At 39.3% G+C, this 25,042-nt stretch overlaps 1 protein-coding gene across 1 annotated transcript in view; it reads right to left on the bottom strand.

The window, feature by feature from the left end:
• The window catches only part of LOC137143063 (regulating synaptic membrane exocytosis protein 1), a 259,921-nt gene that overhangs the window by 8,030 nt on the left and 226,849 nt on the right, over window positions 1-25,042 (bottom strand). Inside the window, exons 22-23 of the mRNA XM_067532653.1 lie at window positions 10,950-11,091; window positions 603-715 (exon numbers count right to left, since the gene is read on the bottom strand). Of these exons, the coding sequence (XP_067388754.1) occupies window positions 603-715; window positions 10,950-11,091 (255 nt within the window). The remainder of the gene's footprint in view (window positions 1-602; window positions 716-10,949; window positions 11,092-25,042) is intronic.

Raw genomic sequence — 25,042 nt, 5'->3', positions numbered from 1 at the left:
GGTTGTCAGCTTTGTTACAAACATGGAGTAGAGTTTCCAACTTTTGGATTATCTTTCAATCAGCTAAATCTGGGTCAGATTCAGTTCTTGGCTACATAATCAGTGGCAACCATGTCCCTAACTAGCTGAGAACTAGCGATTTGTGAGGAACTGAGGACCACAATTATTCTGCAGAAAAAGGAACAGATTGCAGCCACCATCTTTGATATTGAAGTGAGCTCCGTGGACATCACAGGTCCCAGAATGAAATGCTCTATCTTCATCTGATCTTGGATGACAACAGAGCATCAGTTGTGCTTATGGACAGCAGAGCCAGTGCTAAGCATAAGCAGCCTCAATTGCTTAGGCCCCTGAGCAGCTCAAGGGGGCCCCCTATTCACTTTTTATTATACGTGTGTGTGTGTGAGAGAGAGATTCCTGCTTAGGACCCGCAATGGGCTAGCACCGCTTCTGAGACAGCACCTTTGTGTTAAAGATGAGGAAGGCCACTTAGTAGAACTCTTTGGCTGAGTGCAGCCTGTGAGCTGCATTCTGGCCACCTTAACTGCACTTTGGTCAATGGGATATCATTTGACTTATACAGGAGACTAGATTATTCTTACCCATGGCAGGGGTTGCTAGTGTCTGTCGGCCTACTAACTGTGCAGGTCCAAGTCCATCAAGGAAATCACTAAATTGACTGTCAGCACCCAGCCGCACTCCAGGGAATATTAGGCTACAGAAATACAAAACATGAGTACAGGTAAATACAACATTAATTCATAGTGGCCCCCAATAATTAACAGGGAAGTGCTTCTCATACACAATACACAGCCTCAGGAAATGTAACTGCAAACTGTACTGCAAAACCAGAACCTGAAGATAGGCACACTGAAACCATCTCATAGGGAAGTGGCTTTATTCACACAAACAACTTACCATCTTTGAGTTTTGCTATAGCAGTTAAGTGCCCAATAAATATTACAGCTGACCCTGACTATGATGGCAGGACATCGCTCCACCTGCTTTTATAGGCAGCAATGTCCATGGGCTTCTGGAAGGCCATATATAGTGGGGAATAGTTGTAGCAAGACCATCCTTTCTTCATTGGGATGTGGCTATGGCAAGACCAAAAGCCTCTTTACCCCACTCCCATGGATAAGTGGCTATTTCTGTTCTTCTTCCCTAGTCAACAAGAACTGAAGTGTGGTGAAGGTCATAATCCCCCGGGCACCTAATGTGGTTTGCATTTGAACTGAGTAAATAATGGATTTTCAATTTGTTGGCATTTAAAAAAAAAAAAATTGTTTCAGGTCAGACCAAATGAAAAATTTCAGTGAAATAAATAGTAAAAAAAAAAAAAAAAAGTTAATTTCAGGTCAAATAAAATGTTTCATTTTGACAAAAATCAAGATGTTTTGTTTAGATTTTGTCCTTTTTGAAACTTTAAAAAATAAAACAAAAAGGAAATTTTTTAATGAAAAATTGTTTCAAACAGAAATTGAAACATTTTGTTTTAGAAAGTGATGAAACTAAATCTTTCAATATTTTTGGATTTTTTAAAAAACAATTCAGCAAACTCAACATGAATCTGTAAAAGGTTTCAGCATTGCAGAATTTGCTTTTTAATGAAAAAAGTTTTGGATAAAAAGTTTCACCCAGCTCTAGTTCATGTATGTGTTCAGAGCTGCATTTCAATGGGATTAGTTAAAATGGTGTGAAACTCCAAATGATCATGAAATGTTCTTCATCGAATATCCTGTTACCTGTTGATGTTAACAATTTTCTAATTCTGGATTGTTTTTTTTTTTAAATTCAAGTATTACAATTAACAAACAGAATACAGCAACTTAAAGAACCCTAAAATTTGAATTATATTCTTCTAACTAAAATTCTCAGATATAATTTTCCCATCCTTTGCTGCATCTCTGTATTACTCCTGCTTTAAGCCACTAGAATCACAGTTCATCTTCTCTGAAAGTTTTCAATAGCGAAAACAGACACTGAGATCTAATAAGAGATTACAGTCCAAATCTGGGACCTAGGATTTGATTGAGGACACATAACCTGACTCCTCTGGGCCATGCAGGATGTGAGAGAGCTACATTTAAGATACATTCTGATAGCTGACTTATTAATGAGAAAATAGCTATCTTTGTAATCCTGATAAGTTGCCTTTTTTTTTTGGTGTGTTTGAAATGACGGTAGTACTTGTGAAAGGTGCTGCATTCTTTTTTCCCCTCCATTTTCTTTTAAGGCCAGGGGTCAGCTGGGGGAGAGTGGTGCTCTTCTCAAACCCCATCGGCAAACAGAAAATGTCTCCTGTGATGCCCACAATCCCAGCATTCTCCTCTCACTGTGTCCAATATGTAAGGTCTTCTACTGAGCTTCAATATGGTATGCTCTGAAACAAATACTGCACTGAAAAGGGTAATACACACTCTTTATATTTACATGTGATCATTTGATATTTAATTTTCCAGTAATATTTTCCACTTATTATTTTTCCTCTATAGACAGAGATGGGTCAAATTTGAGAAATTTGGGTCTGGATCAGAATCTTCCTGTATTTTGAAATGATTTTTTCTAGTTAAGATTTATTTTATAGAGTTAGGTTGAGCCAAGAAATTCAGAAATTCCCTGAAATTCATGGGGGTTCAGATGTGGCCTTCCAGTCTGGGCCCATCTCTACTTGTTAATATTGTTATTGTATAGCTCACTCATGGTTAGATTACCTCATAGATTCCGAATCTAGAAGGAACCATTGTGATCATCTAATTTGACCTCCTGTATAACTCAGGCATAGAACTTCCTTAAAATAATTCCTAGAGCATGTATTTTAGAAAAACATCATATCTTGATTTAAAAAATTACCAGTGATCAATAATTCACTATGACCCTTGCTAAATTGTTCCAATGCCTAATTACTCTCACTGTTAAAAATGTACCTTATTTCCAGTCTGAATTTGTTTAGCTTCAACTGCTGGCCTTTGGATCTTGTGATACCTTTCTCTGCTAAACTGAAGAAACCATTATCAAATATTTGTTTCCCCTTTAGGAACTTCTAGCCTGAAATAAAGTCACCACTTCTCTTTGTTAAGATGAATAGATTTAGTTCCTTGACTCCTTCACTAGAAGGCATGTTTTCCAATCCTTTAATCATTCTTGTGGCTCTTCTTTGAATCATCTCCAATTTATCTACACCCTTTTTGAATTATGGACACCAGAACAGAACAGAGTATTCCAGCAGCAGATGCAACAGTGCCACATACACTAACCTCTCTAGTCCTACTCAAAATTCCCCCGTTTTTGCATCCAAGGATTGCTTTAGCCCATTTAGCCACAGTGTTGCATGGAAGCTAATGTTCAACTGATTTTCCACCACAACCCCCACCTCTTTTTCAAAGTCACTGTTTCTCAGGATAGAGTCGTCCATCATGTAGTATGGCCTACATTCTTTGTTCCTAAATGTATACATTTACATTTAGCCATATTAAAACATATACTGTTTGCACCCAGTTTATCAAGCGATCCAGATCGTTCTAAATCAGTGATCTGTTCTCTTAATTATTTACCACTCCACAATTTTTGTGTCCTCTGCAAACTTCATTAGTGATGATTTAATGTTTTCTTCAAGGTCTTTGTTAAAAATGTTAAATTGCGTAGAGCCAAGAACCAATCCCTGCAGGACCCCACAAGAAACACACTCACTCAATAATGATTGTCCATTTATAAATGCATTTTGAGACCTATCAGTTAGCCAGCTTTTAATCCATTTAATATGTGTCATGGCAATGTTATATCATTCCAGTGTTTTAATCAAAATGTTAAATGCCTTAGAGAAGTCAAGTATATTACGCTATTACCTTTATCAACCAAACTTGTAATCTCATCAAAAAAGTTGTCAAGTTAGTTTTGACAGGATCTATTTTCATTAAACCCATATTGATTGGCATTAATTACACTGCCCGTCTTTAATTCTTTTTTAATCATGTCTCATATCAACCACTCCATTTTCTTGCCAGAATTGATGTCAGACTGACAGGCATATAATTACCCAGGTCATCTCATTTACCGTTTTTAAAAATTGGCACAACATTAGCTTTCTTCCAGTCTTCTGGAATTTTCCCAGTGTTCCAAGACTTAGGGCTAGTCTACACTGGGAATTTACATCAGCATAGCTATGTCTGTCAGGAGTATAAAAAATCCACATTCCTGAGAGACGTAGCTATGCTGACTTAGCCCCTGGCGTAGACAGCATTAGGACAGAAACATTCTTCTGTCGACCTAGCTACTGTCTCTCAGAGAAGTGCATTACCTACACTGTTGGGAGAAGCCTTCCCGTTGGTAGTGTCTACACTGAAGCATTACAACAGTGCAGCTGCAGCACTCCAGCTGTGCTGCTGCAATGGTTTAACTGTAGACATACACTTATTGAAAATTACCATTAATGGTCCAGTGAGCTCATCAGCCAGCTCTTTTAAAACTCCTGGATGCAAGTAATCTAGATCTGCTTATTTAACAATGTCTGACTAAATAGCTGCTGTTTAACATCCTCCTGAGATACTAGTGAAATGGAAAGAGTGTTATATTATACGTTTTTTCCCCAAATACAGAACAAAAATATTTACTGAACCCTTCTAAAAATACTCCTTATTGTCCTTAACTCTGCTGGCCATAGATTTATCCTGCTGGCCCTTTGCTTCCTTCATTAATTTTCTACAGTTCCTAGCTTCTGATTTATATTCATCACTATCAATTTCCCCCTTTCTTATATATATATATATATATATATATATATATATATATATATATATATATATATAAAACAAATTATTTATTTATTTTTTTACAGTTTCTTTCACTCCACCTCTAAATCAGGTAAATTTTTAAAAATAATATGGCTTTCTTCCTTGATTGTAACTTCTTGGGCATCTAGCAAAGTGTTCTTAAATAATTCCCAATTTATTCACATTTTTCTGATTAAATTCTTCTCCCAGATGATTTGGCTCATTATTGTTTTCAGCTTTATGAAACAATCCCTTTTAAAGCACCAAGTATATATATCATCAGTCTGCACTTAAATCTTTTTCACATTATAAATGTGATCAAGTCATGATCACTTCTACCTAAGTGTCATGGGTAAGCCCTCCCCGTCACCCTTGGCAGGGAAGTTCAAGGGGTAACGAGGGGAATGGGGCACCCCCCACGACTGCATATGACAAGACTGCGTCTCCTCGGCCCTGAGTCCTGCAGATCCAAGACCTAGTGGCTGGCTCCCGCAATGGATAACACAGCCTAGCGGCCAGAGTTACTAACTGCTCTCGGATCAGGTACTGGTTCCATCAGGCTTCGGTACCAAGACGATGGGGCTCCACCATTCACTTCGTGATTCCATGACCATCCTCATCTCGAGCATTGCTTCAAGTTCTTGCTGGACGGTGGCGCACATCTTACAAGGGAGGGGTCAGTGGGTCGTCCCTCACTTTCTGTCCTGGAGGCATCATGATGTGATGGCTCATGAGTCTGGTCTGCCCTGGCCGAGCTGACAGAATATCTGAAAAAAGTTCTGTAGGAGGTGTTGCAGCTGTTCACACTGCGCCAGGTTAAGCTCCATTCCCAATACTGCTGGTCTTGAGTCCTGCTGGTCCCCGGCTAGCGGTCCCAGCTCAGGTTCCAGGGTTGTTGGAGCTATCCATAGTGCTTCCCTGTATTTCCAGGCCTTCAGCAGATTCACATGGTATACACGTACCTCTTTCCGACGTCCTGGTAACCTCACCTCATAGTCCACTGGCCCTATGCGAGGAGACACTTCGAAAGGCCCTTGCCACTTGGCTAGGAGCTTCGAGTCAGCAGATGGCAACAGGATTAGGACCTGATCCCCGGGTTCGAAGATGTGCGTCTTTGTCCCCTGAGTGTAGTTTTGTGCCTGGGTGTGTTGGGCCCGTATCAAATTTTCCTGGGCCAAGCCCCCAGGGGCCGGAGCCATTCTCGGAGTCTCAACACATAGTGCGTGGTTCCCAGGATGCGCATCTCTTGTGCCTCCCAATCCTCCTGAAGGAGCTCGAGTATGCCCCGAGGTTGCCTCCTGTATAGGAGCTCAAAAGGTAAGAACCCGGTTGAAGCCTGGGGATCTCCTGAATCCCAAAAAGTAGGGCCAGCAGTTGGTGTTGTTGGCCACAACAGTGCTGCCATCTGTTGGACTAATCGTTCTTGGTGTCCCTGGTATTAAGCGGCCAGCTCCCGCGTCAGCTGTTGCTGCTGTTCCTGCTGCTGAGCTGCCTGAGGTTGCTGCTGTGAGGCCATCTGCTGCAGTAGCTGGCCTTGCTGCTGTTCTGTGGCATGTTGCTGTTGGGTATCCAAGAGCCACTTCAGAATTTTGTTTGTTTCCATCCTCATGCTGTAGGATGCCTCGGCATGCACGGGGGGGGGGGGGGGGAAGGGTGTTGTGCCCTGCTGTCACCCCCCCTCCCCCGGGGTCTTTCCTCAGGGCCCAATCACTGCCTGTATTCTCCAGCAGTTGTCTTGGGTAAGCCCTCCCTATCACCCCTGGCGGAGAAGTTCAAGGGGGTAATGAGGGGAATGGAGCACCCCCCCGATTACAGTCAACAAGGCTGCCTCTCCTCAGCCCTGCATCCTGCAGATCCAAGGCCTAGTGGCTGGCTCCCACAATGGGTAACATGACTCAGTGGTCAAAGCTACTAACCGCTCTCGGATCAGGGCAGTACGGCCTAGCAGCCAGAGTCAGTAGTTGCCCCCGGGCTAGGGCGGTACTCCCTAGTGGTCAGAGTCAATAGTTGCCCTCACGTCAGGGCTAATGGCCAGAGTCACCCTCAGGTTGGGGCAGTGCAGCCTAGCTGCCATGTTCAATAGTTGCCCTTGGGTCAGGGCAGCATGCTCTGGCAGTCTGTTGGGGTAGTGGGGCGCCCCCTATGGGGGTGGTGGTGCCCAGGTTAGGGGGGCTTAGGCCCTCCCTGCTCCTCTGAGCCCCAGCCCAGGGTCAACCAGTACCAGTATGGTCAACAGTGCTAGTCAGCTGGTCAATGGTACTGGTGTGTGGTGAATCGATGGTGGTTATGATGAGATCTGACAGTATTGGTGATCTGTATAGATCTCAATGCCATCCAGGGTAGTGTATTCAGCCACTTATATGAGAGCAGTCTGGGATTCTTTTTCTTTGTGGTGCCCTCAGTACTGGCTTAAGGGCATTCTTTGGTACTAATGACTCCTTCTCACTCTGCATCACTACAGATAGTATAGGAAGTATCTTCCGCCTTCTTTCCCTTGCTGGTACCAAGAGTGATCCTACTTCTTTGGCTGGGTCTGGTTTTGGGGTGCTCTTGCCTTTTGGTGCTGGAAAACTGGTACCATGCTCCTTGTGAGTTACCAACTCTCCTGTACTGGGGTCTGGAATCTCACCCAATTAAGAGGGTATCAGACAGGAGGTCCTTTTTTTTTTGGATGAGGACTTGGATGGGGTTTCCCACATTGTTCGGGAGAATGCTTGCTCTTACCCTCCTCATGTCTCTGTTAGGAAGAGTCCTGTGCTCTGCCCTGCTCATCCCTGGAGATGAAGACCTCTGTGCTTGCAGGGGCGCTTCTCAGTGCCTCCATCCGATGTATGGGGGAGGTCCAATGGACTAAGATCGGACTGTGACCTAATAGCACAGTCCATCAGAGATCTTCTAAGCCTGTGCGCACAGGCTTGAAGAGTTTGGCTAGGAAAGGTTTGGCAGATGCTGCACTTAGAGGGGATATGAGTTTCCCTGAGGAAACAAAGGCGTGTGTCGTGGGCATTGTGGACAGGCAATGCCCAGGCACAGGCCACATGGATATTTAATCCTGGGCATAGTACAGGAAGTGTTGGGGTAGGGACTCCAAGCTCTCAAGACTACTAAATGACACTATCAGTCTAAAAACAGGTTAAAATTTGAACTACGACTAACTGCAAAGTTTTGAAGGAGAACACTGGCTCATGCTGTGGTCACTGAAGAGGTTCCATCTCAGACCACAGGAAGTAGAAAGGAACAGGAGAAGCAGCTGGTTTATGCTGCCCCTTATGCCCTTGGTTCGGAGCACAAGGAAGAGAGGGGAGTATGCAATGACCAATGGACACTGCAAGCAAAAATCTTTTTTGGTCTCAAGTTTATGGAGTGCATGAGCACCTCAAGTAGAATACAGGTAGGGACCATTTATTCAAAGAAGAATAGGTATTACATCAAATACTAATAATGATATTTTAAAGGTCAGCATTTTGTAGCTCCTCATAATAAGATTATTCCTCTGCCGCCTTTTCTGCTTTGCTGAGCACTAAAAGAGTTAACCTGCTCTGAATGAGAGCACCAATACTTACCTTTCCCCTGCCATCAAGAAGGAGCAGAACGGGGCATCTGAGTGTGATCAAGGAGAAGATAAACCTGAAGAACTCAGCAGAACCCATGGATGGATTGAAACTCCACTTAGGAGCCCAGCAAAGTCCACAAGGAGGCAAGATCGTATTTTGAACATCTGGGCAATTTACTGAGAGTGGCATCTCACTCTAGTGTCTCAAATGGGCAGAGCTGGGAAGAGTACCACTATTTGCCAATTTGGTCCCTGTGTGGAAAATAAGTGTGTGATCATGTAATTAAAGACTATCAGAATTTTCATATGCACCAGGGGGGCAAATTAAAGTTGCATGGGCAGCCTTAATTTGGGCATTTTCTAACTTTATAGTGCTTGATTTTGCAAACTTAATATTCTTTTAATGTACCTTTTTTGTATACAGTATGAATGTATGCTATACTGGGTCTGTCTCTGCTCACCTCTCCTAGAAACTAATGGTAATTACAAGAGTCAATAGCAGACCAAAGATTACTCATCTACACGTGCAAAACTCTTATCAATTTTATGGGAGTTTTATGGAAGGAAACAAAAAAAATTGGCAAAAAATAAATTACAGTCTTTGATATTCATCTTTAAATTGGATTTGAAAATAAGGTTCCATTAAAAACTGATTTGCATATTCAAAAAGAATAACATTTAAAGTTACAAGTGATATTATAGGTTATCATCATCCAATGATTTTAAATATGAACCGGCAATTCCCTTAGACAAAAAATTACTGATTCATCTATGAAAAGATCATTAAAAAGTACTCTAATAGGAATCCATAGCTTTATTTTTACATTTTTCATTCAGCATGGGAGAGAACCTGAGCTGTTGTAAAATATTTCTCCATTGAAATCAATGGAGCTCTTGATTTACCAACCGAAGAACTGGTCATGTATTAAGTGAAAAACCTCACTTAACTCATGTAATCTATAACAGGGCTGGCTTCTTCCTGAGTGCCTCCTCATGGTCTGGATTAGCTCTAGGACACCCTGCCTCAGTTTCCCCCCTCAGGTAACCCAAGGATTCTATGCCAGGCACTCTTACTCAAATAATTCCAGTCCTAGAAGACCAGTTTATTATTAAACATAATGCAAATAGTCTGTAACAAAAGTCCCAAAATATAGTCTATATCATCCTCAGTGCATCAGGAACCCCCACCGCCTCTCCATTAGTGTGTGGAGCGTGTCCTCAACATACTCCATTGTTTTCTGCCACACATAGGCTTCTTGCCATCCTCTATTGTCCCTCTGCCAGGACAGACACAACCTATTATGCACCATATCCTAAAAACCCTTTCAGTTAAAAATCCATTTATTTAAAAACTTCTACAAATGTTTTATCAAAGTAACACAAATAAAAATAAACCTGTCTATTAAATAAAACAATAGGTACAGGAGGTGATTTAAAATGACCTGGGATCTAGGACAAAAGGGATGGGAGGTTAAAGAGGGATTTGAGATGTGCAAAGATATTCTAAGACAATAAATAGAACGCATCAGGGAGTTACATGAAAATAATTGTTTGCAGTGTTGCTGTAGCATTAATAGACAACAAGACAGACATATCAAGCAATGGAGTGCTTTCCATATCCCAGAGAAGTCCCAAATCTCTCTCTTTCCCTCTTGTAGGATCGAGGTATGCTTGACTAGCTTCCAGTTTCCACTTTCCCAACGTAGTAGCCTCAATACTAGCCCTGAATGTCAGAGGATTGAGTTGTCTCCGAGACAGTGCTTTTTCAGTAGCTAATAATAAAAATAGTCCTACTAAGACCTCTGAGGAGGCTGGAATATGAATGTGTGCTCTGTGCTGAGTCTGCCTCTGTTTCCCCATCCTACATACTTACTAACAATGACAACACTGAATAAAGAGAATTGTCTGAATACTCAAACTCCTGTGTTTGATTTTAGCTGATGTGCAATAAGACTTTATAGTTTTCAATAAGAACTGTACTTGGACCAGCTCCAAACTAAACTTTCTTTATATACAGAGTTTCATATAACGGAGTTAACATAGACCATCTGAAGTTTAATTCAGGGTTGATCCAAGCATAGAACCTCCAGAGACCCCCCAGTGCAAAGTAAAGCTGGCCAAATGTTTTGTTTTAAATAATACTTATGAGTTTAGTTCCTTTTTTTGATTAGCAAAGCGGTCCTGATTTCTATAATCAGATTTTTTATTTTTAAGTATTTACTGAATAATCTGGACAGAATTTCCAGACTCTGGGTTTTTTTCACACTGTTCCCTCTGATTATTCACTTTGTTATTTGTATTAAGTGGTTGGTCACCTAACTGCTGACATATCATCATTTTTGCTCCCTGATTGGATGACTGAACTTTAAACAGGAGATTAGTCTATAGCAAGTGCCTTTCTCATGTGAATTTTCCATGAAAAATGCCTGAAAGTTTTAGGATTGATGAAGAATTTCACAAGTGCAAAATTTTGTACAAATAGCAACTGCATGAATCATAGTGAACCAAATTTGGCACTTTTATTCACAAATTAGGGGATTTTTTTACAAGTATCCAACCAGTATTCTTATAAGGATAAGAACATTCCATGCATTTCTACACTGCTATATATCTGTAATTCCACTTACTTCCCCTCAGAGCTGTAACTGTTTATGCTGCCATCAGTGGACTCCCGACTCGGCTGCCGAACCATGCGATTCCTCATTTCTGCTGCCATCCCTGTTTCTGTGCTTCTCTGTATCGTGCTTTTTAGCTTCTTGTTGCCAGACTCTGAAAGTAGAAAAATAAAAGCAAGCTTTAGACTTGCAATCTAGCATCAGGTCTTTTCTTGCCCATTTTTGGCTGATCACAGTTTGCCCATTTCTATTCATAAACAAGACATCAGAAACAGGTTATTCTGGTCAAATGTAAATAATCTCTCTTTTCTAGACCTTGCTGGTCTCTCTCAGACAGAATCCATTTGAAGGATAATGAAAATACCCTAGACTTGTGGCTGCGCCTCTGAAAACATCATATTACATGAAGATATTATGTTCTTGTATATTTCCTTTATGAATTGTCTCATTCAGAGGAGCTTCCATCACAGGTTACTTAAAATTAAGTTTGAATTTCACAGCAAAGAATGACTGTTTACATTTAAACAAGTGGAGTCCAAAAATATGATGTCTGAGTCTATCCCAGCATCTGATTTTGAAGGTAACAGTACAGTCACCGATATTAAATGTATTCTGCTGTAGTTATGACAAAGTACTGGAAAAACGAGGCTGGGTCAGAACATGATTCCATAAATAATTACTTTTGACTTCACAAATCTTTCATCAGAAATGCCTCTAACAAGTCTCTTGCTGATCTAATATTTTTTGTTGACTACAGACTTGCTATGTTCTATTAGTTCGTGCGCCTTCTACTAGGCCTCAGGTTTCACTGGAAACATTATTCTCTTTCATGAAGAACTATATTTGGCAAACTTTCATATAACTTTATAAAGAATCATCTCCCTTATATGCTAATCCTCTCACTTTTGTCAGCACCTTGATTCAAAGCCAAAAGGGGGAATACACCTCACCACATCCATTTCTCAGTCGGTTTGTAATTTAGGGCAATATCTGGGGGGGGAAAAACCACTTCCAAATTCACCTGTTTTGGAAGCTGAACTGGAGTCAAAACAGTTCACTTTCTCTGCTTCTTGTCTCTGGAACAGTTTTTGTTTGTGGCAATGGCAAATAAGTATGGAGGGCCAAATCCTAGCCCTACTTTATTTAACAGTAAGACATATCATAATCCACACTGGCCTGATAAATCCTGGGGATGGCTAAATCTCCTACAGAGCATGGCTGGAGGACTCCAGCTATATAGTCAGGATATGTAGAGTCTGTAGAGTTTGGTAGGGAGCATGGAGAAATCCTGCCATGGGCTTATCTCTGCAGATCCTGGGACCATCTCTCCCTCTCCATTCAGAGACCACAAGGATTATTGCAATAACTCCTATGGAGCTGTCACTGGGAGATAAAACATGGCCAAATGGGGTCCCAAAACAAAATAGAAAGCATTCGTGCCTTGATTTAGGGAGAAAGGGAGTCAGTGAAAGGCTGTGTCTTTCCAATTGATCACTACTAGAATGGGGAGTTCTTTGCTCCAATTTGGATCAGTCACCCGGGCCATTTTAGGTCATTTGATATCATGGGCTATCCATCAGCTGAGAAGAAATCCTCCCCAGATGGAAGAAATCAGCTATCCCAAATGATCACAACTAGGGTGGGGTTCTTTGCTCCCTTTTGAAGCCAGCAGCTGCAAGTTCCCGCTGTGGGCCTATGCACCATTCAATATGCCTGGCTCTCCATTAGCTGAGAATATATCCCCCATTCCCCATCAGTCTTTGTGTGAGGTAGAGCCACACACTCCATCTCTGGGCTGTGCATAGGTGGCTGCGGAAGTGATATGCATTCTGTGATTCTGCAGGCATGGAATTTATCTCTTGCTGCAGAACCGTGCTCCAGAATCTCAATTTTCAGTTTAAATGGTGTTTCTAGCCATTATAGTTGTAAAAATTACACTGGGGTCATGTTTTCCACATTAACTGGTGGAATAAGTCTGCAGAAAACCTGAAATAATAGCTCTGGGAGGTATAAAAATGCCACATTCCTTTTACTCACAGCCCTGTGGACTCAGCAGGATTCCACCAGATTTGCTGCAACAAAGAGCTTGACACTTTGTTTTCTCTCTCCTTGGTCTGCAGTTACCCCTTGCTCTCTAGCTGAACCAACATGGGGGAGTTACATTACACTGCATATTCCCGCCAGTCTTCTACAGGGCTGGCCAGGTTGGGGAGCCAGAGCCCAATTTGCAGCCAAGGAGTGAGGGGAGCTAGAAAATCAGGCTGGTGAACTGGGCTGCCTTGAGAACAGTGCAATAGCTGTGGCCCTGGAAACTGGAGAGATGAGAGACTGACACTAGCTACAAACTCCTCTCACCCATGGGGGAAAAAGATGATAATCTGGAGTGGCAGGATTGAGGCTGCTGGATTTTAGGTGTAGGGAGTGGAGCCAAGGTACCTGGGGTGCACAGTGAAAAAACCCAGCCTTGAAAAAAATCATGGTTGAACATATCCATGGATTAATATTACAGTAATGAGGATTTTAGTTATGAGCCATAGCTATGTTTGTGGAGGGTGGATTAGGGCGGGAACAAAGAGTATTTAACTGAGATAGAATAAATTGCCACTGCCCTAGAATATAGGGGCTCTTGCCACCGAATATAGTGATTTTTGCAAAGGAACCATGTGACCTGATTGTGTTGTGGAGTATACTGGGATCCAGCTATATGTGACTCTGACGGGACTGATTTCTTGCTGTGTTGTGAGCATTAAACTGGCTAAAGATTCACTTTTTCAGAACACTTTCTAAATCACTATTTTTATGCTTCACGGTGCTGACTGCCTCCCTTTTTCCTCTGTCACCACTCTCTATTGCATTTTACAATCAAATTCTAAAGCTCCTGCACAATTACAAATATTCTGCAATACTATCAGAAATATACCATACAAGTAACCTAAAATAGTGTGATAAGATACATAATGGATTCTATGAGATACAGAGAATAGTCTCCACTCAGGATAAATAAGCTCAAGCACATACCTAACATATTTTCCAAGTCTTACATTAGCCAATTACATGCATTACCCTTTATTTATTCCACTCATGCTGCCAAAAAGAAGATATCAAGCTTTATTTTACTGGCGTGTTCTTTAGCAATTCTCAGCAAAACCTAACTCTAACAGGATTATCTAAAGCGGGGTTGCATTGCCTTTTGGTGTTTTTGAAACTCCTTTGGACATTTAAGTCGCTCTCCAGTATGAAACATACTTGGGTTCAAGCATCAGTTGCTTGATGAATTACAGGATCTGGTCAGTTAATAGGGGGGTGATGGTGGTGGGTTTTTTTTCTGTTGGTTTGTTTAAAGCATTTATTTTCACCTCTGAAAAGAGTGTTCTAGATCTGGTCCCGATGCATATACACTTTTCAGACTGCATCTATGAATGGCACAGGCTTATTAAAATAGCTAAGAAAGATATCTATGCAGTGACATAACCGAGAAGATTATTGTCTTCTTTTGCCTGGAAATTAATTGCAAAAGCTGTGATTTTTATTATTATTTGAAACAGATAATTAATTTTAGTTTCAGATTATAGGTATTTTCCCATGTTGTGTGATAACATCCATTGTGAAGACCATAGATGAATTGGTTCTTTCCTGATTGACATTGTAGAGTCAAATTTTCAAAGGTACTTCAAAATGGCTTCTAAGCTTATTTTTACACTTTATCTAAGGCTTTCCATCTGCAAAACTGAGATTAGTGTGCACAGATTGCATCTACACAAGTAGAGTAATGACGAGAAACCAGAACAAATGAGTGAAGATCAAGTATAATAAATACTTTTTGCAGGTTTAACAACACATGCAGAAGGATCTCCAAGAGATCATACAGCAGCTATCTGCCACTGCATAACACAGTTAGCTTGTGTAAACTATTAAGCAATACACCAGCTACTGTAATGTAACTCCCCTACTGTCCACCAACCATTCCTGCCAAGGAACTTGGATGGCTCTTGTATCCCATTTTATCTATCAAGACAATATACTTTCCAATGAAGTCTCTGTGGAGCTGAAGGAGAAACAGTGCCTATGGTTTTCTTACAGAGCTGTTAGGTATAAAGCTTCAGACCAAAATGAAAGCTTTCCATGTAGTAACTTTGTCTTCACTACTTTATTTTAAGCTTGCTCTAAACAGCAGGAATATTGATGCTGCCCACCTTTCCTGCCTGCAAACCATCTCGAAGTTTAAGAGCCAGGATTTAAAGGGGTATTGCCCCAGGAACTAAAGCTAAGACATTAAGGTGCACAGCCAACCAAGTTGTCCACATAATCAGGATGTCCAACTGAAGATTCCCTAAGACCTCCCTTTGGACAGCTAAGTCGATGAAGTCTGACATAAGGGATTCAAAAGAACACGTTAATAAAATTTAAAACATGCTACATTGCTAAGTCTATGAATAAAAGGCAACCATGCAAAGGAGCACTACAAGGCTCAAGGACCAATGATTTTTCATGCCAAAGATACTCATAGATATAGAGAAGAAAACCTAAAAGGACCACAGCTCCAAGTCAGCTCTGACAGGATCTGCCGTGACTGCGATCCTATCGGTGGTTCACACACTAACTGCGAGACACTAGCTAGATTAAGCCATGCTTTCAAGTAGTGTATCATGGGTCATCATCAATCCAACAGACTGTTTCTTATAGCAAACACACAGCACATTCAAAGAAAGCATAAGATTCCCCAGGTTTAAAAGCCCATATTAAACCAGCACAACCTTTTTGCTATTTCACTTTATGAAGACAAGTCTCTAAGCATAATATTTAGCATAACCCCTCACCCACTATAATCCCTCCCCCGAAACCCAAATGTCACCAGCTACTATGAACAAAGCAATAGCTACAGCAGGTTCACTTTGATATACAACATGTATAGACTACACTGAATATAGCATAACAAATTCACTGCCAGTAAACTGGTAGCAAGAAACCATTTGGAAAGTGTGTCAATTCCATTTATCTGAGATTTCAGTATAATTAGCACTGGATGATTTATTATTTCCAGGAATCTGAAAAAAAAACCCGAAAACCCTTCTCTTTGTGTTATGCTGTATATTCAGATTCAGACACTCCTGTGGCAAGTCAATTTCATTCCAAACATAAACTTGCAATTTACTCACTATATATCCATCTACTAGTGTTTGTCACTAATATACATTGGGATAGAAACAAAGGGATAAAACCCACTGCAAACAACAGGAGAAGAGCTGAAAGCAAAGTGCTGCTTTCCAATTATATTAACTATTTTAATTTGGGGCTATGGGGTCACCGGCAGAGTAAAGTAGAATTAACCTGAAGACGGCAGAATCTGACCCTTTGTTTGCTTTGTTAATTCAAAAATCACATGAACTATTTAATTAACTATTAACTATTACCCAACAGCTCCCACTGACTTCTAGTTGATTGAAGAGGCACTTTGAAATCTATGGATGAAAAGCACTGTACAAAAGCTAAGTTAAAAGAAAAAGTGAATGAGAGTTGCTGATTGGCCAGCATTAAATATGGATTTAGGAAGCCTAATTTTAGGCACACACTTTGGAAAATCTTTCCTCCTTATGAACCAATTATGCTAGTTGTGTTCTGTTGCAAAATTTCTGAACAATCATGCAGTCTTTTGTACATTATTCTGAAAGATCAGATTCTTCAATTTTCAACAAAACACTTGACAAAGGGAGCATTGTAAGATACACACATCTATAAAAGACAACTATGAATATTTGGCTGGATGAGGAATTAACGATGATTTTTAAAGTAGCAAAATCTGTGGTTTAATTGTTTTTACGAGTGGATTTATTCTACATGCCCTGTATTAAATGAAACTAGCAATACTTTGTCAGTCAAAGAGAGACAACCCAGAAGTGAGGATGCATGGTAGTGAGCTTTTACTGATGGAATAAAAAGGCACTTTACACTGATATGAAAATAACAGGGTATCAATTGCTTAGCCATGTAAAGAGCTGTGCAAAACTAAGATTAATAAATTGCAAACTGCTACCATATACAAATGCTCATTTTTGCAACTCCTAATGTCTATTCAGTGACATTCAAATAGTACTAAATATTTACTTTCTCAGAGGAATTAAAAACATAACAAGACCACATTGTCTACAAATTATCTACTGTATACATTTTAAAAAACATTTTACAAACACCTATTTTCTCTCACACTTGGTGCCTTCATAGGATTTATCGAAAGGCGGTAATGAAATGGAGATGGAGGAGGAACTGATAGAAACTGATTTCACTCTGTAGATGACATGTTTAGACTGAACACTGACTAGATATTGCTATATTATCTTTTGCTAGACGATTCTCAGAGCAAAACTGGCATAGAGTCCAGACATGACATTTGCCCATCAGAAAGGTGCTGGGCTACAGCTGTCAATGTAGGAGGGAGAGTTGGGATCAGAATAGAAAAGAAAAGCATAGGACAATTTATATAAAGAAATGAATTGAAGTACATCATTTATTCTATTTGTTGAAGAATGTGAAGTGGTTTCTAATTTACATCTGCTAGTTTTGTTACGTTCTGAAGTCTTAGTTTGAAATTCTTTGTTTATGGACCATTACGAGAGTTACTTTCCCCTTTCCTTATATTTTTTTGAGAGTGTCCTCTTAATGCGTAGGAGGGGAGCTATTAAAATAACACACAAAATACTTACAGTCACAATTATAACTCAAAGTCAGTGCTTACTAAAATTCTCTCACATTCCTGACTCCTACGGGCAGATTCAAGAGTGAAACTATAATTATTGTCCAACCAGAAAATTTTCAGAATTACAAAGTGTCATTTATAATTAGAAAATTAAAACAATGTCATGATCACTAATAAGATATCTTGTTAATATTAATGTTTCTTTCAATGTTTGCTGAGAAGTCTATGACAGACATAACAGAAATCCAACATTTATTCTTTATGAAATATACATAAAAATTAAAAGTCACTATTCTTAAAAAATGATCCTGAAACAAGAGTTTTGTGATAAAGGAAACATTTTTAGATGCTTTTTTGTACAGCTGCAAGATCCCCAAATAATACCACAACATTCATTTATGAGCATATTGTTGATCACATCAAAAATATTACAGCTTCAACAGTAGTATTCTTACTTATGTTTTGCTTACGCAGAACAAGCTTTATTCAGTAGGTTGATCCATTTGAATTGTGACTTTTGAGCCCTTTTGGTTGTATGATATCCAATAACTCCAGAGCACTATTACAGTTATTTAAAAATAAGATGTTAGTGAACCTACTTATGAAGTTTTCTCTAGACTTTCAGATCAACAGAGTAAATTAGTTTTCTATTTTTACCTACCGTAGCTCTGAACAGTTACAGGTATATATTAAAACACTGCTACATCAAATTAACATGTATGTTAGTCACACTAAAATGCACAAAATACAGACCTTACCTCTTAGGTTTAAGCAAAATTAAACATCAGCTATAATCTATTCCTTAGCGAGCAGTCAGAAGCCAAGGAAGCTTCAACCTTGTTTAAATATCTTGTGCTGTTTCTGGGTAGAATAATCTCTGAGCTTCCTCTGTAGCCTTTAAAAAAAAAAAAAAAACCCACCACTTGGCAGTGTAAGGAATGATCAAGATGCTTCAGTCACAAGTTCTTTTTACAACTGATTACGTTAGGGGGCCTTGGAGTGAAAAAGAACTGAACTACCTGTCAGCTAATATTTCATAAAATATTGCTGCAAAGTTTAAAAATTCAGTTGGCAGTGTAAGTTCTAGTGATGTATAAGTTGTGAGGAGCACAAAATATTCTTAGCATCTGGTTTGATATTTTTTTAAGTTATTCTCCACTAGACAAGGTAAGTCAGACAAACGTAGGCCAGATCTACACTTAAAATGCTGCATCTGCGCAGCGGTACCAATGCAGCTGCACCACTGCAGCACTTAAGTGAAGATGCTCCCATTGTCATAGTTAATCCCCCTCTGCAAGAGGCTGTAGCACTGTCTACACTAGGGGTTAAGTTGGTATGACTATGTTTGCTCAGGGGTGTGGATTTTTCACACCTCTGATTGATGTAGTTATATCGATATAAGTCTGCAGTGTAGGCCTGGCCTTAGAAGTGAATTTCTCTGTAATTCTCAAACCTTGATGGTTTTGACTTCATTGTCCATGAATTTTAGCATAAATAGGGTCTAAAGAATTTGGACCTGGGAAAGCATGGTCAAAAGTAATTTGGGGTAAAATTTTCAGAAGTGCCTGTGACTTAAAATGCCTGAATCCCACTGACTCCTAAGTGCCGAGTGACTAAGGCTATGGCTACACTAGATACTAGGGATGTGAAACCCCTGCTCATGTATACATACTTGCACTAGTTCTCATCGAGCTAGTGTGAATGTAAATAGGAGCGTAGTCACTGGTAGCAGCAGTGGCCACTTGGCTGATCCATGTCAAGTACAAACCTGCCTGAAACCAGTGTGTATGCATGCCTCTGGTGCTGCTCCTATCTGTGCTGACACAGTGACACTGCTATTGATACCCATGGTAGCTCAAAGAGGGGTAACACAAGCATGCGTACATGAGCAGGGGAATCACACCCCGAGCTCATAGTGTAGCTGTAGTTAAGTTTTTAACATCATTTTTGAAAATTTTATCTTTAATCTTCCTTTTGAGAGATTTGACATTTTAGGATGTACTTGCCAGACTGTTTCTTTTAGCATCAAGAGTCACTGTGAAATATTTTTAGGCCAAAATATGAACTATCTGGATTATTAAAATCTGATATAAAAATGCTTCTGGATTTTAAATATATAGAATTTTAATAAGTAAGTAAGCCTAGCACTCAGTTTTTGAGAAACTAAAAAGGAAAGTCATTTTTTAGGTGGGCCTATAATTTAAGATGTTGTGTTTCACTTGTTCAGGGAAAGTCAGGGGAGCACAAACTAAACTGCTGTAACAAGCCACTCCCAGAACTTTGCTGTCGTCATTGATGATGTTGGTTTAGAGAAAAGAAATAAATGAACACTATTAGGTTAATTAAGGTTCCATTAAAAAAAAAAAAAAGAAACTGGTCAATATTTGTCTAGTGGAAAAAGACCAAATGGGCTGATGAAAAATGTATTTCAAAGTTCTAGAGGATATTACAAGGAAAACAAGTAAAAGAACAGCAAAAGCTTTAAGCAGACTACCTAGGGAGGTTGTGGAAGCTCCTTTGCTGAAGATTTTCAAAAGGAAGCTGGATAGTCATTTGTCTTGAATGATTTAGACACAACAAATCCTGCATCTTGGCAGGGTGTTAGACTAGATGACCCTTGCAGTCCCTTCCAACCCTATGGTTCTATGATTCTATGAAAAAGGACAGGATATTGTCATTTTTGCTTACAAGAAGTTCAGTTTCAGTTATGTTCAAGTGTTCATGCTTGTCTACATAGATATATTCTACAAACAGAAACCTTTGTAACCTCAAAATGGTTTATGAGAAAAATATTTTTCCATAAATTCTACTATACAGTTCAGTTAAAAAATATTAGCAGGATTTCTGATCTTAAGACTGCAGTGGAGTTGGTGTTACAAGAGCTACCAATGTATTCAGATCACATATACAATGGAGGCATGGTGCATCTCAAGTCATGCCTTTGAGACACCTAAAAAAGTATTTTTTTCTGCTGATGGACACTCCTTGCATAGGACAAAACAGTTTCAGATGCACTGTAAAATTCAGTGTAATTGTTATTAAGATACTTCAGTGGTAATCTTTTGCAGTGCCAGTTGCTAAAAATCAACAAACTGGGGGTGTATCATTACCTCATTTAAGAGCGAAAGAGTACTATTGTAGGGATGTGCATTGAGATTTTCTGTTGATCTAAAACAAATTTTAAGACAAAACCCAATCAAACAAACCGCCAGAAAAGATATCCAGTCTTTAAAAGGACAGTACAATACTCCTACCAGGAAAGAAATGTTCATATTGCCAGGCAAACAAAATATGCACACCCATAGTGTGTGTATAGAAAACTATAAAAAACACAGTCTGTTCATGCCTAGGGTATTTGTTTTAGCCCGTCTGTAGCAGCTCAAGACAAAAGGCACACCCATGTTCAATGTACATCAAATTTTCTCTTAACCTGGACTCTCTCTAGGCCAGCCAACCCAAGGTTTTAAAAAAGAGACAACAAAGGTTTTAAAGAAAACCCACAGAGGTGTTTTATGGGCGTGTATGCCCTGTGTTCCCAGAGAGAGATCATTAGCCCAGATTAGCTCCCTCCTCTTCTCTCGCCCCGTACTGAGGGAAGAAAGTTCCTTATATACCTAGAGATCCATTCTCTGGAATTCTTGCCAGAATCCTAACTATCCTTGTGCTGACTACACTGCATTGGGGACTTCAAGTCCCAGTTTGCCCTGCTCTTCTAGATCAGTAAGAGAAAGGATGGGTAGAAGCACTCAGGCTGGGCTGGATCCTTCAGCATTGAGAGGAAAGGAATTTCCAACCCATTCTGTTCTTAGAACTCTAGCCTCAGGCCCTACATAGAGTTAGAAGTCTAAACTAACAGGTTGTTTCTTGAGACCACTTCCTCTGAACTTTTCTCTCCAATCTCCTGAAACTCAGGGGTTTGGATACTGCCTCCATTAGCTGTAGGTTAGGAACCAGGAAGGCTCTGTTTTGGAACTATCATGGAAGTTCACACTGAAACGTCAGCTGCTATAAAACATGACAGCAGTCTTGCTTAGCAGCAGTAGTCAATTTAGGTTTGTGCTCTCAATACTGCACTGGTTCGCTTGCTTTTGAATACAAAGTGAAGTGCGGAAGTATAATGCTCTGTGTCCTGGCTACATTAGAGACTGTCTTTTCTCTATTAATCTCCTGACATTAAAAATTAGCCAAGGCAATTTACAGTCACAAAATTTAAACTTTGAAAAATGCCAGTGGAAGGACCTACACTTTGGAACTCACTCTATTTATTAGTCAGCCCAAAACCAAGTGTGTTGAACTTTAGGACAACAGTGCAAAGACCATTTGTTTAAGAAGGCTGGTATCTGGGTAGTACTTAGGATAGGAAATGAGTAAAGGAGAAACTGCATGGAGACCATGTGGGGTATTTCATTTTTGAGATAGCTGTTGTTGGCTGTTGGCAGTATTTTATACATGTTTTTGTATTAATTATGAATTTAAATAGAGAGTTGGGCAATGGGCACATGTTTTTATAAATACTGTAGTAGTATAAATAATATAGTTGTTTCATTTTTATTTATATTATGCAAGGTGGACAACTACTCTCAAAGACAACAAATTCTGCCAAAGTTCCCAAATGGATGCTTAAGAATAACGGTCAAGAAATTACAGGATGTGCAATATTGCTGTTTTATTCCCATGCATTCAAAGAAACCCTTCAGACACAATATCAGGCACTTCAGCTGTGCTGGATATGCAAACCACCAATCAGAAATAGCTGCTGCAAGAGTATTGCTTTGATTAACATCATTGTCTTTCTGCATGGAAAGTGAAGACCTGAGATCGCAGGCGCTCATGTGGCATTCTTTCCTTTTGCCATTCAAATAAATGCAGGTTGTTTTTGTAGTTCCACCCGGCTTCCCATGTTTCATTCAGTTCAGCCCTCCTGCTTGTGTTGCAAACCTTGCATACTGAAAACGCATCTTCTTTATCCAAGACAAAAGAGTTTAGATAACACCAGAGAAAAGAGGGTAATAATAGACATTGAAAAGACAGGTTCTGTGCTTTCTCCAGGTAAATTATGCTATTTTTTCATTGCAAAACTCAATTTCTTTACTATGACTTTGGCTTGTCTGATAATGTTTCTGTGTATAATTCATCCATTAAACACTATGAAAGGGACACTAATAAAAATAAAAGAAAGAGAGGAAATTAGCCATATACTGTAAATGAATATTGAGAGTTTCTGGATTACAGCCAACAAAGACATTAAAACAGACCAGTCAAGGCAGCAACTGTTTATTGAATTTTATAGCCAGTCCAAACATGGGCATTCCTAGCTGGAATAAGATTTTCATGTAATAAAATGAAATGGTGCTTATTTTCTATTGATTATTCTTAAAAAAAACCTAGCCCTCTAAAGTAAAAACACTTCAAAGTCTCCATATGAACTACCAGATTAGGGCTGCCCTTGATGTACTTTTGAAATGTAATGCAGGTATATTAGTAAAATAAATGTAATTATCATTCTTACACTTATTGATACAATACAATACCCACATATTTGTACATATGCTATATTATGGAGATTACAGTACAAAGCTAACAAAAGCACTCTAATAGCTTGAAACTGTTTCAGAGTGAATTCTCATGATTTTGTGTTACGCAAAAGCAGAATCTGAGATTCATGACGAATCTTAAGCTTTTTTGTAGTTTTAAGGTAGGAGGCACTAGCAAACCTACCACAAAAGACCAGACAACATAGTTTTCTAAATAGAAAGGAAACTGTCAATTTCATATCAACATATGTATTGAAGAAATGGAAAAGGGGAAGCAACATATCAAACAGCCCAGCACGAATGGAGATTTACAAATGAATGCCATGTGAATAACAGAGAGCTCCTGGAATCAATCACAGTGCACAGCAAATATTGTGAGTTCTGGATTTGCTTGCATGTGGCACAAAGGCAGATGGGCACAGTGACCTGGTGTAATGGAAAAAGGTGCAAGATGAACGTATAATTAATAAACAAACCTTGTCTCCAAGGTCCCAGTCTGTCTTAATCCTTGTTGGGCAGGATTACCTTTTGTAGTAACTTTTATCTGAATCAGTTATGTTCTCTTGGCATGGAGTCACTTGAACTGAGTAGCATTACATCTTTCAAGGGAATTCATTTAATGTACATTCAGTGACTGAAGATCAGAAAATACACTGGTAGAACAAATGTACCCTTTTATATACGGATTATATCATGATGCTTAAATCTTTTACCAGCGCTAACAGTTTGAAGGTCAGGTTCTATGGAACAGATGTGCTAATCTCTTATTATCTGAATATTATACCCATTATTCCAAATAGTATTTAATTTTTCATGGAAATGGGAGATAAAGCTTTACTCATTACTCAGGATTACTATTATCATTAATTAGAGTGCTTCTTTTTGGGTGTGTTAAAACGGTCAGATTTATACAGTAGGGATATCAGTAATACAAAAGTATCTATATTCAGCTGAACTGGAGGAGGTAGTTTATATCACAAAGTAAATTCCACAAAAGTAGCAGGCTATCAAACAGATCTAAGTAAAAATAGATGTATGGCCAAAAATGAAAGATACAAATATCTATACAACAATGTGAGATGCTTAAAAGCAAAAATACATGAACTAAAATGCGTGGCATTGGAATAGCATCTTGACATTATAGTTGTTCCTGAAACATAGGAGAATGGCCAAAAATAATATTAATGGGATATTCTAATTCCTTGCTATAAACTCTACAAGAAGAGCAAATAGGATTTAGAGGTAGGGGAGTAGCACTGTATGTAAAAGATTCCATAGAATCTAATGAGACAGAAGATTTGAGTTAGAAGGACCAGTTAAATGTGTACAGATACAAATCTCAGGTCATACATATAAAAATATACTGCTTACACTCCCAGCCTTCTGATCAGGAAAAGCATAATGAATGCTCAATATTGAGGGTCAAGGATCAGACAGGCAACAAAGTCTAAGAAAACAGTAACAGTCAATGACAACTACTTGTATATAAACTCATCAAATATCACAGCACAACAAGGTTTAGGGAAGCAATCTTTTGACACCTTAAATGGAGTAGCTATTGAGAGAATAAAAAACAATTAGAGGATATTCTTGATTTAATCTTAAGTAACACACACAAGAAATAACTTCACTTGAGCCATTAAATAATAATTAACACCTATAATTAAGTTCAACAATACTAGGGAGGCATTGCACCAATAACTAACATGATGACATTAAGCCTTAGAAAAAGGATTTTTTTTTTTAAATGAGGAAGCTAGTCATCTACATTAAGCTGCCCAGAGGCAAACTATCTTCATAGCTCCAGCTGCTTGGTGGTTTGGCCCATGCCCTGAAGCACAGAAGTTTATATTCCTACTTCTTTTATTGCAGATATTCTC

This window comes from Emydura macquarii, unplaced genomic scaffold, assembly GCF_026122565.2.
Source record: "Emydura macquarii macquarii isolate MOO-44397 ecotype Brisbane River unplaced genomic scaffold, CSIRO-AGI_Emac_v2 contig_3295, whole genome shotgun sequence".
In the NCBI taxonomy this organism is placed as follows: domain Eukaryota; kingdom Metazoa; phylum Chordata; order Testudines; family Chelidae; genus Emydura; species Emydura macquarii.
This window is presented reverse-complemented; position numbering and strand designations above follow the sequence as displayed.